Here is an 18132-nt window from a genome sequence, read left to right on the forward strand (position 1 = left end):
AGACTAAAATCTTAGGAGGTCTGTCAAAATTTCCACTGTGTATCTTAAGAGAGGCTAACTCAAAAGACAGTGGGAAAAAAATAAAGAAGTGCATCTTCTCCCCCCTAGTGTTACTGAGAAACAATTAACACACATCACTGCGTGGTGTGGTAATTTCTGACAAGCAACTGCGAACATACCTGATTTTCCCTGGAATAACGACTCGTGGTGTGTGGTGTGCATGCCAGCTGTGCCACTTACCTGCTCAGGGCACACAGTGTTCATTCCTGGCATCTGCAAAGAGCTCATCTGCATCTGGCCCATCATCGGGTTCATGTTCTGAACATTTGTGTTTCCACCTGCCATGGACACGGTGATGCTCATATTGTTGTACACTCCGGGCTGCGCAGGCGTGGGCTGGCTCTGGACAGCTTGACTGAACACGCTGTTAACTCAAAAACAATCCCAGTTACATCCACGGATTGTGAACGTGGGGATGATGTGACTGGACTCTGTTTCTTAATTATTAGATAAAATGCGATAGAAAATATTATACGTTTTTAAATGACGTGTAAGACTTTATCTTACTATAATATATAAAGACTGAGTACAATTCGGATGAATTTTGAACTCTGCAGAGAGGATTTAATAACTACATAAAGCTCATTTTAAGTGACAATTATCTGGCCTTGTATCCGAGTTGTTAAGCTCCAATTAGCTGAATAAGAAAGTAAGTTGTCCACATAAGTAAATCTTCAAGATAACTGAAGTTTACTCATTTAACCATCAAAACCATTCTAAAATTTGTTACGCCATTTTATATTCCCAAATAGAGAATGTTCTATTTAAGCAAAATGCCTGGGATATATATCAATCCTCAGTAGATGCTCATTGAATAAATTAACAAATTCAAAGATGGCATTCTTGTATTGTCATTGCTTGTATATTTTCTTAGACTTAGCATTTTGTTTCACTTATTCCTTGTCTCTCTGCTCATTCATGGCACATGGCAAGCACTCAGTAAATATCTGATGAATAAGTGACTTATGGACATAGGTTATTACTCGGTGTTGTCAACTGATGAGGTTTAGACTGCTTCTTATTTATGGATTTTTCTGGGATCTACACCAATGTTTTTCTAACTGTAGTCCAGAGAGCATCTGCAAGAGAATTCCCTGGGACTTGTTGAAAACTGGGAGGCAGCTATGCTTACCACTATAGCACCAAGGCCAGGACGTATTAAAAATTGAGACTCCCAGGCCTTACTCCAGCCCTAGTGAATCACAGTTTCTGAGGATGGATACAGAAAGTTGCATTTCTAACTATTTATGCACATTAAGACTCAAGGGACTTTATTCAGTGTTCTATAGCTTGCCGTCATTTCTCAAAGTTTCAGCTTCTGGCTGCTTTCAATATGCTATAAACTAAGAGGAATATAACCAGATATATTTATTTGGCAAATGTAAATGTTTAAAGACTTCACAGGTCTTCTCAGGCCTAAAGACAGCTTTATGTCTTTTCTAGAGGCAAAATGCAAAGGCAATTATGTTTTTCAGAGGGCTTGTTTTATGGACTTGCTTCTTCATGGCCTCGTTCTGGACTTTTGTTACACCAAAGATCTTAAATGTTAAACCAGCTTCTTCTCTTAGCTGGTAGAATAGTATGGAATAAACTCCCAAGTAAATACATCTGGAAACTTTATATTTGAACCCCAAAATTCTAAATGATACAGATACACACATCTAAAGGAAAATAATGTGAGTTGTGTCTTTTGTAAGTTCTACAAAACATCAAATGTTTGATGATTATCATCAATTGTTAAACAATAAGCTGCTGGTAAAATTCCACCTATTTTAATGTTAATTCTGGAGAATTTGATTTCTAAAAATCATTTACCCCATCAATTGCTTATCTATTCCTTGCTAGCTCCTGGGAGGTAAGCAGGATGTACTGACATTTATAGTTTCTGGTAGATTAAGGTAATCATACTAAAATTAACAGGCCAAGAAACAGCCTATCCATCATGCCTGAAGAAAAGTAGCAGATTTTCCCCAAGTAATTATAAAACACAAATGCTCAAAGAAAATTACATGCCCAGGAAATGGTCAATAATACATCTTTGAGCCATTAATGTCTGTACAGTGTGTATGCTTGTACAGCGTCCCCACAACTAAAGGTGAGGAAAAACCTATTAGTTTGCTGCCCATTTTCTAATGAGAACATTTCTGCCGCAGACAATGCTCATTTGTCAACGGATACATAAATCACCACTGTGGAGGCTCAAGCTCAGGGCTATGTAAGCTAATGCCTGCAGAAGCTTCAAGGGCTGCAATGATGTCATTCTTAGTGAAAAAAAGTTTAGGATTTAATTTCTTTTCACATTTTATACTTGGGACTTATATTCACTTAAGTTCTTTCAGACTGCTCTTGCCAATAGTTCCATTTCAGTTTCTTCCATTATGAGAAGAAGACCACGCCCTTCTGCAGCATAACTCCCTGTTCTAGGCCTCAGAGGGACTGTAGGCTTCACTGGCACCTTAGGCCTCCCTCCCTCTGCTTTCCTGGCCACCCTGGGGGCAATTACTGCAGTTTCCTTAGGCTAGCCCCAGGTGTTTGGTAGCCCCTAAATCATGGTGCAGGGGGAAGGTAAGGATGAAGACTTCCGGCCTGAAGTGGCTTCCATAGATACAGGTATTAACAAGCAGGGAGGCGCTCCAGGTCAAATAAGTCTAAAAAGGAAGGGTTAAACAACAGGCCTTCCTAGCCTTTAAAATGCTAATAAGTGCTAGGAATCTTCAGAGCGATTAGTGTTACACAGAAACCTGCACCGTTCCAGGACAAAGAGCCTTGCTTTAACCCTTTCTTTTTCTTGCCACCGTAGAGATAATGAAAAAGAATCACATTACACTGTCTCGGAACCCTATTACATCATTCTACTAAAAGAGTCTTTGTTTTCACGTTTTACTCCTCTCACTCCTGTCACCAAGTGGACTCTCGGTAACTCGACAGCAAGGGCAGCTCCCCCCTGCTCCTTGCGGTGTCTTGCACTGTGCAATACAAACAGGGAGTGGTCGCAAAATACACGCGGACTGTGTCAACTGATACGCTTTCACACGTGAAGCAAATAAGCAAGTGCGAATGCTTGAAGAGTTGATCTTTCTTCTTCAAGTGATTTGGCAAAGTCGAAGTTCACAAAAACCGTGAAAGTACAAGAAAAATTCAAGTCCACTTTGAATCTGAATTCAAGAAGTGACCGAGGCAGGGGAGGGAATCTCTGTATCCACTCACTCAACAGATGTACATTAAGTGCTCACCTGTTCTAAAGGATGGACATACCCGAGTAAACAAAAACAGAGTCCTGGCTCTTAGGATGATTATATTCTAGTTGGAGGAGACAGACCATAAACAGACGGACTAACACATAATATGTGTGGTGTTAAGTACTAGGAAGAGACATACAGAAGGCAAGGAGGGGGTCAGGGCGTAGAAAATGCTGTTGTTTTGGAAATGATGGTCAGGGAAGTTTCATCTGGTGACATTTAATATCTATGTCTAATAAGGTGACATTTAAGGAGAGACTTGAAGTGTGACAGCGCAAACCATGTGGCTACTGTGAGAAGAACATTCCAGCAGAGGGACTTAAAAATGCAAAGGCCCTGAGTTTGCAATGTACTTGGCACACGTGAGCACCAGAAGAATACACAGACACCAGTGTGGCAGACTGAGTGATGGCAATAGCAGCTGAGGTCAGAAGGTACCCAGGAACAAGATCACGTGGGCTTCACAGGCCCTATATTGTACTTGGAGTAAGTTGGTGAGTTCTGAGTAATGGACTGACATACTGCTCATGTTCTGAAAGCATCACTCTGGCTACCATGCGGAGATTACACGGCAGGGGAGTGAGGGTGGAAGCAGGAGACAGAAGGCTACTGCACGGTCCCGGAAAAAGATGGTGGCTCACACTAAAGAGTACAAGTGGGATGGGTAAGAAGTGAGAGCTGCTAAGAAGCTGATGTGATGTCTGATGTGGGATGTGAGGGAAAGAGAAGAGGGTTTCTCCTGAATAACTGGAAGAATGAGGTTGTAGTTTACGGAGATGGGGAAAGGTAGGAGAGGAGCTTTGGGGAAGAAGACCGTGGTAAGTTTTAGATGCCTATCAGATTTCTGACTGGGATGTTGACTGAGCAGGTGGATGTACACCATGGTGTTCAGGGGAGAAGTCGGGGCTGGAGATTTAAAGTGGGGAGTCAGGAGCATCGACATGGGCATTTATAGCCGTTAACAGTGGATGGCATAACCAAGGGAGCAAGTAGACAGAATGAGCTCTGAGGATTTCAAGTGGAGGTCAGGGAGATGAGGAAGATCCAGTGGAGGACACCAAGAGATAGGATGAGAGTCACCTTTCTCAAGAGAGAAAGATGTTCCATAACCCAAATGAAGAAGGGGCTTCAAGAAAGAATAAATGCTCAACTATATCAAATGCTACCAACGATCCCTGCATTTGGCATTGTAGAGGTCTTGCCCACCTTGACAAGAATACTCTGGAAAAGCGGCAGGGATGAAAGCCTGACCGGCCAACAAGGAATGGAAGGAGAGGTAGCATTAGAGTACAGTCTTTCAGGGAATTTAACTGTAAAAGGGTGTGGACCTGTCAGCCGGACCTTGTTTTTACCAAGACACATTTAAGTGCTTAGGTGTAGGTATGGAGCAAGAGTTTAGTTGGGTTTGTAATCATGGACCATGGACTCTAAAGTGAATTTAGGAAGCTGGGATTAGAACACATTAGGAGACTAACTTCTTCCTGCAGGTTATATAGATGGTTCCATTTCTACCTAATTCACACACAGTCCTCACTAAGAGCTACGCAGTTCTCAAAAGAGAAGATTTCCTCTCACCTTTCAGTGAACTTTAGGAGAATATGGTCTTAAGTTTTCAACTTTAACTGCCTTACTTATTATGTTGTCAGATCAAACGGCTTCCCTGTCATTAGAACCAAGACACAACCTAATTAAAACCCTTATAAAACTCAAGTGAAGTGTGAAAAGTTCAGCAGCCAGGATTTGGGGGGAAAATGACATCCGTGAGATAATTCTAAGCAGAATGGGCAAGGTGAGGCCACTGAAAATCTAGAGATTCAAAAAGCTGGATGAGGCAGAATGGCCTTAGAAGCCTCAAAACCTTTGCTGTTGCTATGAGATCTTTCAAACGTGCTGAGAAGGGTGAAACCTGTATGCTCACTATTCAGCTCTAGTGAATTCTGATGTTTTGCCATTCTTGCTTTAGATTTTCAGGATTTTCTAAAGTAGGCACCATGCCCAGCATGGAGCCCAGCGCAGGGCTTGAACTCACGACCCTGAGATCAAGACCTGAGCTGAGATCAAGAATCAGATGTTTAACCGACTGAGCCACCCAGGCACCCCTAAGACTTTTAGGATTTTTAAGTGTTTTTATAAAGAATGACTTTTTTTTTTTTTTTTTTTAAAGTACCCATTTCTATATCTGTCCCAGGGAAGCTCTGTTACACACGGGAGTTGATCACATTCTTCAGGTGTGCTGGGGGTGGGATGGAAAGGTTGGGGGCCATTAGGTCACTTTTCCATACTGTAAACATACAGATTTGTATTAAAAACGACTTGAAACTTAAAGGATTTAAAAGTCATTATTTTTCTTTGCTAAAACACAAAATTCAGTTCCATGAACTTGCAAATGGCAGTAGCCAATAATCTATTTGGATTGTGAAGGCAGGAGCGTTCTGTGCTGCAGAGGATCAGGGATGTTCATATATAAAAACTGCCCCTTACTTGTTGTTTCCCATTGCTCCTTGCTGCCAGGCCTTCATGTCTGGTGACTGGTACCCAGAAGTGGGTGGAGTCTGCTGGAGCAGAGAGCTCTGAGGAGGAGGGATTGGCATCGGCACCATGGAGCTCCCAGGGCTTAGAGATGGAGCAAAGCTGGCCTCACCTTGGGGAACCATTCCTGCAAATTAACACAAATTAATTTAAGTGAATACTATAAATTTATTAATCCCATAAAAGAGAACCCCCACCCCCCCCACCAAGGATCTGTCATACTAGAAGTTAAAAATAGCCTATTCAATAGAGTAGGGAAAACATTTCAGTTTCTTCAAAATAAGGCCGGAAACTTCAGTATAAACAGACAAGTAAACATAAAATAAGTTTGGAAGAATGCTTCCTATTAACTGAGATATTGATTTGGGTACCAAGATTATGTATAATGGTTTTTTTTCTGTTCTTTGCTTACACGAATTTTTAAGTGTGAAAGACATATATGTCAGATTACCTGTGTCATAAAAATAAGTTAGAAAGGGAAAAAGGTTAAGACAAATGCATGTGTGAAATGAAAAATGACAAAGTTTTTCTGTCCATGCCTCAGTCACCTTTGTGGGCTCTTGTTCCCTTCCCTGTCCTTTCCTTTTAAGCTTTATTGAGATATAATCTACATAGCCTCAAATTCACTCATCGAACTGCACAACTCAATGATTTTTAGTAAACTGTATGGAGCCATGCATCTATCACCCTGAAGGCCTCCGATGCCTGTCTACAGTCATTCCTTTCTCCTATCTCCAGCCTCAGGCAACCACTGATCTGCTTTCTGTCTTGACAGATGTGCCTTTTGGGGAATTCTCACATAAACGTAATCCTATCAGGTCTTTTGTGTCTGGCTTCTTAGTGTTTTTGAGGTTGACCATTCTGTAGCATTTATTGGTAGTTCATTCATTTCTATGCAGGGTAATTCTTCTTTTTTTTTTAAGTTTATTTATTTGAGAGAGAGAGAGAGGGAGACGGAGAGACAGAATCTGAAGCAGGCTCTGCAATGTCAGCACAAGCCCGACGTGGGGATCGAACTCACGAACTGTGAGCCAAAATCAAGAGTCAGATGCTTGACCAACTGAGCCACCAAGGTACCCCTCTATGCAGGGTAATTCTTATTAGCAGCTATTGATATAATTGTGTTGAAAATCAGCTGGCCATAACATTAACAGTTTATTTATGGATTTTTATTCTGTTGCAGTGATCTGTGTGTCCACACTTGTACTAATACTATATTGTCCTCATTGATGTAACTCTATGGTAATTTTTGAAACTGACAGTCATCCAACTTGGCTTTTCTTTTTCAAAATTGTCTTGGCTACTCTGGGTCCTTTACATTCCCATATAGATTTTAGGAGAAGCTTGTCAGTTTCTTCAAAAAGCATGCTGACATTTTGACTGCATTGAATTATGAGATCAATTTGGAGTGAATTTAGCATCTTTTCAGTCTTTTTCCGATTTCATTTTATACAGTTTCCATTGTTATATCTTCAAGTTCATGAATCTTTTCTTTTGTAATGCCTAATCTCCTTTTTATCCCATCTACTATACTTTTCATCTCAGACATTGTCCTTCTTGTCTCCAAAAGTTTGATTTTGGTTTTAGTTATATCATCCTTACCACCTTTACTTAGTATGTTCAAGCTTTCCTCCAGTTTCTTGACCATATAGAATGTATAATTATTATAAATTACACATTGAGACAGTTGTATGACTCAATGTCCTGTCTACTAATTCTATCATTTGTGTGATTTCTGAGTTGGTTTTGATGACTGATTTTTCTCCTTATGATTGGTTTTATTATCTTGAATCTTTGCGTGCTTGGTAATTAAAAAGTTCAGATCCCAGACCTTGTGGATTTTACCTTGTTAGGTGCCAGATTTTTAAAAGTCCTTTAACTATTTTCAAACTTTGTCTGGGTTGTAGTTAGATTATATGGAGACAGTTTAATTCTTTTGGGTCTTGTGCCTTAAGGGACAAGAGCAGAGCTTAGGGCATATTTTGCCCTATTACTGACGCAAAACCCTTCTGAGTATTCTACTTGACATCCCACGAATTATGAGGTTTTCAATTCTGGCTGGTGGGAAGAGAAGCTGGCCCTGTGCGAACTTTGTAGATTGTTCTCTATAATCTTTCCAGGTGTTTTTCCCTAGCGTTGGTTTGTACACACACACACACACACACACACACACACACACACACCCACCCCTGAGTGGGACCCTGTGCACATCTCTGTGGCTCTCTGTGTGACTCCTTCCTGGTCCTATGAGACCTCTAGTTTTCCTGAGACCTCTAGTTGCCTGGCTTTCCTGGACTCCCAGTTCCATGGGCTCGACTCAGAGAAACCACTGGCTCCTGTTGGATTCCCTCTCCATGTAGCATGGTCTGGACAATTTCAAAAACTATGGTTTAATGTACTTTGATTTTTTGTTTGTTTCAGATGGGAGAATAAATCTGGTTCCTGTTATTCCACCTTAGGCAAAAGTGTAAGTCCATAATAGTTTAAAAGAGTAAAAATGGATTTCTTTTCTAGGATTTCTGTTATGCTGGCACTTTGTATTTTATTCCTGACAAAATACATTTCATAGTTAAATACTTTTGAGGTACTGAAAGTTATAAAGGTACAGAAAAAAAAATAGTCATAATTTGATTACCTATAATTTAGTATAATTCCTTCAAATCTTCCTTTATAAAATGTTGCACAATTTTGTGACCTGCTTCTTTCCCTTATGATTATATCATAAGCATGTTTCTGTGTTTTTAATGTCTCTTTATAAATATAATTGCATATTCTGTGTTTTGCCATTGTTATAATGATTTTTCTCTTTTTGTTTGGTTAACCTGGCTAGAAATGTAGTTAACTTATCCAATTTTGTTTTTTTTAATAGGCTACGATTTTAAAAATATTTAAAATTTTCTGTGAAAGCTGAGCCAACTGTAGACTTCCTATTGTTTTTTCTTTCATTATATGTTTACTTTTTTCTTGGTAAAGATTTTATAAATGAAGCTACAGATTTTCTCTCTGCTGCTTCCTCCATGTGTAATTTAATCTCTGATAAATAATTTGAGTCAGAATATATGGAGAAATTATTGTTTTCATCTATGACTCTAGAAGGTGGTTTTCCCCCCCAACATCTTCATTTATATGTTGACTATCTGCACACATTCTAAATTTTAACCATTTTGGTTGCGATCTTTGAAAAAAATGCTTCTTGGTTCCTAATGCATTCTTAACCTCACTAATGGTGAAATAATTTTTTTCAGAAAAATATATATGTGGGGGAGGAAAAGATACTTATTGTATTCTGGACATTATTCTATAGAATCAAAGTTGAACAAGATGTAAGAGATTGCAAGTATATCGGCATAGTTTCTGACATTTCTTTCTGGACTCATCTCACATTCTGTTTTCCTTATCAGATGACCTCATTTTAGTCCGAAGAACCAGCTTGTGAATGATAACTGGAGGGGTAGTCAGAATTCTGATTCTGGCCCTGCTATCACATTGGACCTTGGGATCCCTTGGACTAGACAATCTAATTCCTTCCAGTTTAAAATTTCTATAGTTCTGTCTTTGCCTAGACCAGGCTAAGTATTCCTGTTGGACCATAAACAGTATCACAGCCATTTGGCAGCAGCAACTAGAAAGGGGATTCATCTTTCCATTCATTTACTTCTTCAAAGATTCATTGAGCAGCTACTCTCCCCACCAGATCACTGTGCTAAGCAACAGAGAAACTAAAAGGGTTAATGCTTTGTTCAATCAAGGACCTTGCTGTTTAAAAGTAAGGCAGGTAGGTGAACAAGTGGCTGTAAGACAGGGTGATGGGTGCTTATGATTGGGAGCAGTCAGGGAAGGCTTCCCAGAGGAGGCATCTCTGGAAGATGGGAGGAACAGGAATGAGGCAGGTAATGAAGGATATTGGTTTGAGACAGAGGATACAGGATGTACAAGGCCTAGTAAGTAAAGAGAGTGAAGTATGTACTCTTCCTTGGAACTTGAGAAGTCTGTTACAACTGGAACACTGAGACATGGAGAGAAGGGGAAGAGGAACTGATGAGTCTAACTTTGGACAAGTTGAATTTTGGGTGCTGGTCAAAAGAAAATTCAAGTATGTCTGTCATCAGGCAGCTGTGCACAAGAGCCAAGAGATCTGGTTAGGGACACAGAAGAGAGTCATTAGCATGAAGAGGTCACTGAAGCCACAGGAGTAGATGAGATCACTTAGGAGGAATGGGTGGAGTAGCATGTTTACTGTAGTTCACAGACGAGGGAGCTGTGGACTGGCTTCAAGGAATTCATGAAGTGGGTACAAAATTTTGTAAAAATTTCCATCATATTTACTTTAAATATCACCTTAGTATCAAATAAATTTTAAATGTCTAATTCTGTTCTTGTGCACTCATCATTGAGGCACGATAGTCTAGAAAAGTTTGTGGCTTTCAGAAATAAAAGAAAGCATACTCTGCCATTAATATTACCCACACATTCCTTCATTTACTTTGGGCCTATATTGAAAAGACGCCAAAGCAAAAGACAAAAGTTAATGAATTCAACTTTTGGTTTTACTATCATCAATGAACACAACAAACTTTTTCTGCCAAGGGCCAGATGGGAAATATTTCTGGTTTTGCAGGCTACAAGGTTTCTGGTATAATTACTCAACTCTGTATGAAGCCAACCACAGATGACACTATGTAAACTAATGAGGATGGTTACAATCAAACTTTATGTTACAAACTTTATTTATAAAAACACGTGGTGGCCTTGATTTTATTTTATTTTTTGAAAGAAGGCCTCATTTGAAAAGGCTGAAAACTTTTCCAGAACTTGAATTTGTATTCCCACAAAACCTGGTCTTGAAGATTTCTACCAGATTGCTGATAATGTTGGAATGAGTTTGTAACTTAGAGCAGTGGAAAAACTAAAAACATTGCCTCTTTAAATGTTCTTTTGCTCTCCAGAAAAACTGCCAATTCCCCCCTATTATTTTGAAGCAGTTCAGGGAAGAACTGAAAGCTCTGTCATTCATTTCAATTTGCACCTGGATGAAAACAACCACTCTCCCGAGTGCATCCAGCGTCTGGGTTTTGTTTGTAGTATGAATGCTGACTTTACCAAAGATGAATTCTTACTTTGTGAAAAGCATTTTCCTGCCCATCAAAATTTGGACTAGAAGAAAAATCCATGTACCAGATAGAGCCGTATAAAGGGTAGCAACACATCCAGCTGTGTGGCTTAGAGAAGTAAACTCCACCAGCTCATTATCTCAATCACTGTGTACCACAACAGATCAGACTAGACCCACAACTCTGAAAAGAAATCTTGTCAATTTCACTGGCAATGGGGTTGTGAAGCCCTGCTTTTCTAGGTGGCTTTGTGGAGGAACCAGAGCAGGATAGGAAGTTCTTTCTTGGCTTTCCAGAGAAGAGGTGTTAAAGAGCATGACTGAAAATAGATAGAAGTACTGTTTTCATTTTTATTTTTTTAAGAGAAAAGAGTCTTTGGGGAATTTACTAATGTTGGGCTTACTCACAGCTATTTTTTTTTCACCAGTGAACGAGATAATCTTTTGATTTGAGGCTCTGTAATCAATATTATGAATGCAACTCTATTTGCTGTCTGGGCTAAGTTGCCTTTTGAAGAGCAGTGGGGAAAGAGATATCTAATGGAGTCTTCTAACGTTGGAGGAAGTACTTCAGCAGGCTAGAATAAAGTGAAAAAGCCTTGTCGAGTTCTTTGCATGCAGAAATCGTAAGACACATGAAAGTGGCCTTCAAAAGGTTCAGACGATATTATAATTAGGATATGGATTTATAATCCTTTTCTTGCCCATACAGATATTGTCAGTGATATAAGCCAGCCAAAGATGACTTCATTGTGCTGAGGACAAAGGAACTGATGTGACATAATTTTGAGTAAAAGGTTTTAGAGAATTCTGGTGCTGTCTGACACAAGTCTCCCTAGATAACTTAATTTGATAGTCACAGGATTTTAGTACTTGTTGCCACCAGAATGAAAGTCTACATTGATTTGGCTGTCAAAGTTGATAAGCATATTGCCATGTAAGAAATCTCTATAGAACCTCAACATTTTATTCAAGTCAAATAGCAGCCTTCTCATGGAAACTCATTTTTAGGCTGCCTTATAATTTACTTTTTCTTTCACTTATAAAATGAAGGGATTTGTTTCAATTTTTCCCCAGGAATTTGCCATTAAATTTGCATCAAAGTTTGATTAAATATCATGGATTAAACAAATGTGTTTTATTGCCACTACCCATTAGAATCTGAAAGCGACAGAGGCACCTGGGTGGCTCAGTCAGTTAAGCGTCCGACTTCGGCTCAGGTCATGATCTCGCCGTCCGTGGGTTCAAGCCCCGCGTCGGGCTCTGTGCTGACAGCTCAGAGCCTGGAGCCTGCTTCCGATTCTGTGTCTCCCTCTCTCTCTGCCCCTCCCCTGCTCATGCTCTGTCTCTGTCTCTCAAAAATAAATAAATGTAAAACAATTAAAAAGAAATTAAAAAAAAAGAAAGAATCTGAAAGCGACAGAAGTAAAATTTAAAGGGACATCATCCCCTAGGACAAAGAGAATAGAAGGGAGACAATGCAAACAAAAGCTTAAAAAGGAAAAAACCTTCTGAAAGCCAGAAAGTTCCTGATATTCCAGAGGAATAGCTTGTAACTTAAACAGCTAAGAGTGCTCCAATGAGAAGTCTGAGACACTTTGTAAAGATGTGTTATCCCTATATAAACTATCAAAAGACCCAAATCTCCAACATAAGGAAAACACTGTAGGCAAATTTTGAGTTAATGTACTTCAACTCACTGTCTGAAGTGGACTCTCATGAGATTCTCACAAGGACCCGTGACAGAAAGTAAGAAAATAAAAGAATATGCTTTGCAGACAAAATGTTAAAAATGTTAGAATCAGACAGGTCCTTCTGGATCGTGTCATTAATCATCTTAGCTTTCAACGAGCCTCAATGAGCCATTAGTGGCAAGAGAGGAGTCTGAAGCCTGGATCTCCTGACTCCCAGGTCAGCGTCTTTCTTCTTCAGCTCACTGCCTCACCGTCAGTGAGCCTGTACGTATACGTAATAAAGCAGCATAGAGGTGTAATCCTCATACCTGATCCTGGATACTGGAAGACATTCTGCTGCATCTGAGGATTGATTCCAGTGCCAAACTGTCCTCCCATGTTTCCTGTCATGCCTCTGTTCACCATGCTGTTGCGGTTGGCCAAGGTTGACTCGGGATTTGCTGCCAGTTGTGAAAACGGGCTGGTAGAAGCAGGTGGGGTTCCTGGATTTGTACCATAGTTTGGTGGGTAGGGAAATTGCTGCGGAGCACCCTGAGGAAGACGGGGGTTCCCCATTTGAACTGGCAGTCCAGATGAGGGAGGGAGGTTGTTCCCAAAGCTTTGTTGCCTCATGAGCATGGCTCTTTGCTGCTGTATTAGCTGCCTCTGTCGGTGCTGTTGGCTGTACAACTCCCGCTGGCGCTGTGCCAACATTTGGGCGTTCAGGGGTGGCTGCAAAGGAGAAAACAAATCCTCACTTATTAATATTGTTATCGTCGCCACCTATTTTGGAAAGCTTACAGGATAAAGCCTAGTAGCTTGGGACAACAAAATATGTAGCAATTATCACTATGACTTCGATCTTATCTGACTTTAGGTTGTTACGAGACTTTTTTCTTTTTCATTTCCCCCAAATTTACTGTGTTTCTTCCCCCAAATTTACTGTGTGTCCCCTCCCTTTTTAATGTTTACTTATTTATTTTGAGGGAGAGAGAGAAAAATCCCAAGCAAGCCCCGTGCCACCAGGGCAGAGCCTGACATGGGGCTCGATCCCACGAACCACACGCGATCATGACCTGAGCTGAAATCAAGAGTCAAAACACTCAACTGATTGAGGCACCCAGGTGTGCCCCTGCCTTTTTGCACTAAGATCAGTTATTCCACTTTCATGAATAAAATGTGATTATAGTTGATTTTAATTTTCTTCATATTTCCTATATTTTCCAAATTATTTATAATGAACATGCATTACCTTTACAACTAGAAAAACCTACAAATACTGTTTAAAAAGGAAGAATCAGAAATCCAGGATCCAGTGCCAAATAAATTGTTACTTAAAAAGAAAATAATTCATTAGAAATAAAATAATAAACAGAAATAAATGGAACCAGCTATTTTATATCATTGTTGCAGTAAAGACTGCTCGAGGCATTGGAGTACATATTTTAATAGCTGTAATAGTAGGAATGATAAAAGAAGCCATAAACGTAGGCTAAAATCACTTTTTGGTCTAACCCGTAAAGCAATATGGCATGTCAATAAAGCCTTCCTCAGAAAATTTCAATTCAGACTGAGGATCAGGTTAGAGCATATAGCTCCTTTAAAATTAAACTTGCCAACCAGATATAGTCCAATGTAGAAGAAACTGTGACATATGACTTTCTGACACAAATCATCTTTATGTGAATTCCAAAAGTGGGGTCTTCTTTCCTTATAACCTAATTAACCTTGTATGACCTAATCACTGATGTTTCTTAAAACAGAGAAACCCAAGTATGGATCCATGAAGACACCAATGTCTGCTGCTTAACAGTAGTTTCTGTCAATATTTATCCTTTTGGTTAACAGTTAGCTTCCTGTATTTGCCCAAATCCATCTAGGTGCATTTCATGGAGAAAAGAAAAGTTGTTTGAATCCTCTCTAAAATTCCTCATCTCCCAAATTTGTGTGTCACCTTGGTTAAGGAAACATAAAAAAAGTGGTTGAAGCAAAAATATTAAAGTATGTGTGGAAGTTAAGCAGGGAGTGAGTACTAGACAAGACTCAGAAGGCTACCCAATTCTTTTTATGTTTAAAGTTCCAGTGGCTCGGGGTTCATATCCAAGGGTTGTTAAAACAAATGAAAAATAAATAGAAAATGCTGATGCTCGGACTGAGCAGAGAACACAAGGTAGGTAAGATAACTCAGCAATGTAACTGAGTTTTGATCAGGTTTCAGCTACCATTCACACAGTTTCTTATCTAGGCTTCTTATTACTGGTATTATTTGGGATAGCAGTAAGAGTTTTCTACTTATTCATCGGGTATCTAATAGCAGTGACAACAATACCAATAAAACCAAACAGGGAACCCTTGGCTTCAGATCAAATATCAGTAAGGGGTATCACAAGTCGATTATAAATTCATTCTAGAAGAAAGCTGGACTACCACATAAGAAGATCAATTCACAGACCATTTCGGACACTCCAGTCAACACTTGGAGAAACACAGCTTGGGCTGGAGGAGTACTAACAATGCCTGGTTTTCTCACAGTACCTGAGGTGTAATCTGCTGCTGCATGCCTGATCTCATATTGATGCCAACGGGAGTGTTTGCTGCAAACTGGTTTAAGATAGCTTGCCGATTTTGGTGTATCAACTAGAGAAAAATGTAAACAATGAGATATCATATTTCTATATGCAAACATATACTTTGGCCCTCACAGAGTGACACAAACTTTTTATTGATTACTAACAGGTTTTAGTATTACAGGTTTAGTAAGATTATTTCCCATGTTTATTTGCCAAAAGGCTGGCAATTCCTAACATTTATCAAATACTTCTTGTCTACAGAACACCAAATATGACAAAGCATTTAAAAGCAGAATCCATATTCATGTACATATATATATATATATACATATATATATGCAAATAGGTATATACACATATCGTACATACAGCGTACTTTCTAAAACACGCTAATACTTAATTATTTCAGTCAAGTACAATAATGGAGAGAAAAGAAACATCAGCCCTTGGTCTTAAACACTTGTAAATATAAAAGTAAGTATATAATAGGGCACATTCTATAAAAGTTTGGAAGATGAATGGAAAAGTTGAGGCACTTCTCATTTGAAGACTGACTGTCAGATGGGTACATATTTGGGGAAATCCAACATGATTTCATTCACTGAAGAGAATTATGTAAGAAACAAATGGTTTGAGAAAATAGACTATTTATTTAACTAGAAGAAGTAATTACTTTAGACCAGCATTTCCCAAATTGGTGTTCTAAAGAACACTGTTCTGCAGGATATTAATAGATGTGCCAGGAAAATAGCATGCTGTGCTGTATTAAGTATTGGAAATGATGGGTTACACAAGGTGAAACAGATTTCTTTACTGCAGTAATTCTATGAGCCTTTAATTGACCAAAGCACACTATGGATCTTCAAGAAGGCGTTATACTATGCAACTTGTTCTCAGAAACCTTTTTTCCTGACACGTAGCCATTAACATGACTACAGAACAATCTTGTATGGAACGCTAGTTTGGAAGATGCTGTCTGTATTGGACTTAGGGTTCCAGGTCATAGGCATTCCTTAACTTTATCAGGTACCAAAACAAGCATCCTTGGAAGTGATATTTCCTGATAAACAATCTATAGTTTAAAGAATTTCTTGCTCAATAATTTGATATGAATAAACTGTTCAGAGAGATAACAGCAACAATATCAATACTATTTTGTGTTTATATGGCATTTTATAACATAAATTACTAATAAACACATTAACATGTCAATATAGTTTACATTTTAATACATTTAATATATTTCAATATACTAAACGCAAACTAGAAAGACTAAGAAAGTTTTGTAAGAAAATCCATATTGTTGTAAAAAGTGATGAAATCACCCATTTCCAAACAGCTCAATTCTTAATTCTGGTTTCATTAATTTTCTCACTCCCATTAGGTCAGAAAACAAACTGTTTTGGGGGGGGAAAGCTCAACAGAATATAAGGATTAAAATGAAAATTTTCAGGCATTTGTGGAATATGATAAAACATTTGGAATCGCTTAAAAAATAAGGATATGAACATTATGGTTTTAAAAGTCAAAGGGACTCTTAAGTACAAAAATCTATATACTTGTTAAATTCTACAGACCACAGACATACGTTTAAATAAACCATGAACTTCATGAAGATTTATAAAAAAAACAAAACAAAACTAACTGTATGCAAGATACTACATAAGGTTTGAAGGCTAAAGAGGTGAGCATATTTCTTTCTTCCAGGAATTCTCTGTTGAGTGGCACAGGCCAATACAGAATGGCGCCACCCACAAGTGCTGTACGTGTGTATACAGGGATGTCTACAACTAACTCAGCCGAAGACGTGAAGGGAGGGACCAAGGGCATGAGTGAGCTCAATGGGACCTTGAAAGATGAGAATGCCAGCTGGCAGGAGGATGGCAGAGTTAACCTGAGGCAGAAAGTACAGCGAGTCTAAAAACAGAAGACAAAGCAATGAGGACAGGTGAAAATACACGAATACGCAGTGATGAAGACAAGTAACATTGCTGGGGGAGTGGGAGTTGGGATTCCAAACTCACAGCTTTATATGTTCTTGGAATTGTGAGACAGTGTGAGAATGCAATGGGTGGGGATGGAGGAAAGATGCCTGAGAAGTAGTAAAATTGAGAAAATAACCTTAGGAAATATATTACTACCTTGGAAAATAAACAGGCTATTTTTGGAAGTAGAAGAAATTACTGCAATCTACAAGCACTTTCTGCAAAATTGATCTGTTTCTGCCCTTGAAATAATTCTTATTCATTTCCCCATCCTCCCCTTGACCATCTCTGTGCACAACCTGAATAAGGCAGTGTACAGCTGCCTCACTCTGACCTACTAAAATGCTACCCATTATCTAGCAAGCAGATCAAGCTCTATTTCTGCCAAGGAAGTCTTCCCAAAATGATCACCATATCCTTTAACTCCTCGGAAATCTTGACTTTTGGTTGGTGGGTGGAGAGAGGTCAGTAGTCTTTACAGCTGGGGACATAAATTCAAAAGTCTACAGAGGCCAGGTCAAAAGACTTCTATTATAAAAGGAAATGTGGGGCTTGAGGCCAGCGGAACAGTACAAACTCAACCCACATGTATAAAACACGGCCCCCCCTCTTTCACACACACACACACACACCCAGAGTTCAGACCAGCTGACATTTTGTCTGTCTGAATGTTGTTTTTTTTTTCCAATGCCTTACCAAGAAGTCCTTCTATAGGAAAACTGAAAGATGATTACCTAGCTAGAAGTTCTCAATCAGGGATGATTCTGCCCCACAAGAGACATTTAACAATGTCTGAAGACATTTTTGGCTGTCTTGGGGAAAAGCTGCTACTGGCATCTAATGGGTAGAGGTCAGGGATGCTGCTAAACGTTCTTAAATGAATGGGAAAGTGCCCTATAACTAGAATTATCTATCCCAAACTTTCAAGAGTGCCAAGATTGAAAACCCTGATTCAGCCACCGTGTA

The 18132-nt window shown here is 39.2% G+C and overlaps 1 protein-coding gene across 8 annotated transcripts in view; it reads right to left on the bottom strand.

The window, feature by feature from the left end:
• The window catches only part of NCOA1 (nuclear receptor coactivator 1), a 241570-nt gene that overhangs the window by 9954 nt on the left and 213484 nt on the right, over nt 1-18132 (bottom strand). For all 8 annotated transcript variants that reach the window (XM_043604407.1, XM_043604405.1, XM_043604408.1 and 5 more), the window contains 4 exons: nt 15147-15248; nt 12941-13343; nt 5781-5955; nt 241-424 (listed from right to left, as the gene is read on the bottom strand). In XM_043604407.1, coding sequence (XP_043460342.1) covers nt 241-424; nt 5781-5955; nt 12941-13343; nt 15147-15248 — 864 coding nt within the window. The remainder of the gene's footprint in view (nt 1-240; nt 425-5780; nt 5956-12940; nt 13344-15146; nt 15249-18132) is intronic.

This window comes from Prionailurus bengalensis, chromosome A3, assembly GCF_016509475.1.
Source record: "Prionailurus bengalensis isolate Pbe53 chromosome A3, Fcat_Pben_1.1_paternal_pri, whole genome shotgun sequence".
NCBI classification, from domain to species: domain Eukaryota; kingdom Metazoa; phylum Chordata; class Mammalia; order Carnivora; family Felidae; genus Prionailurus; species Prionailurus bengalensis.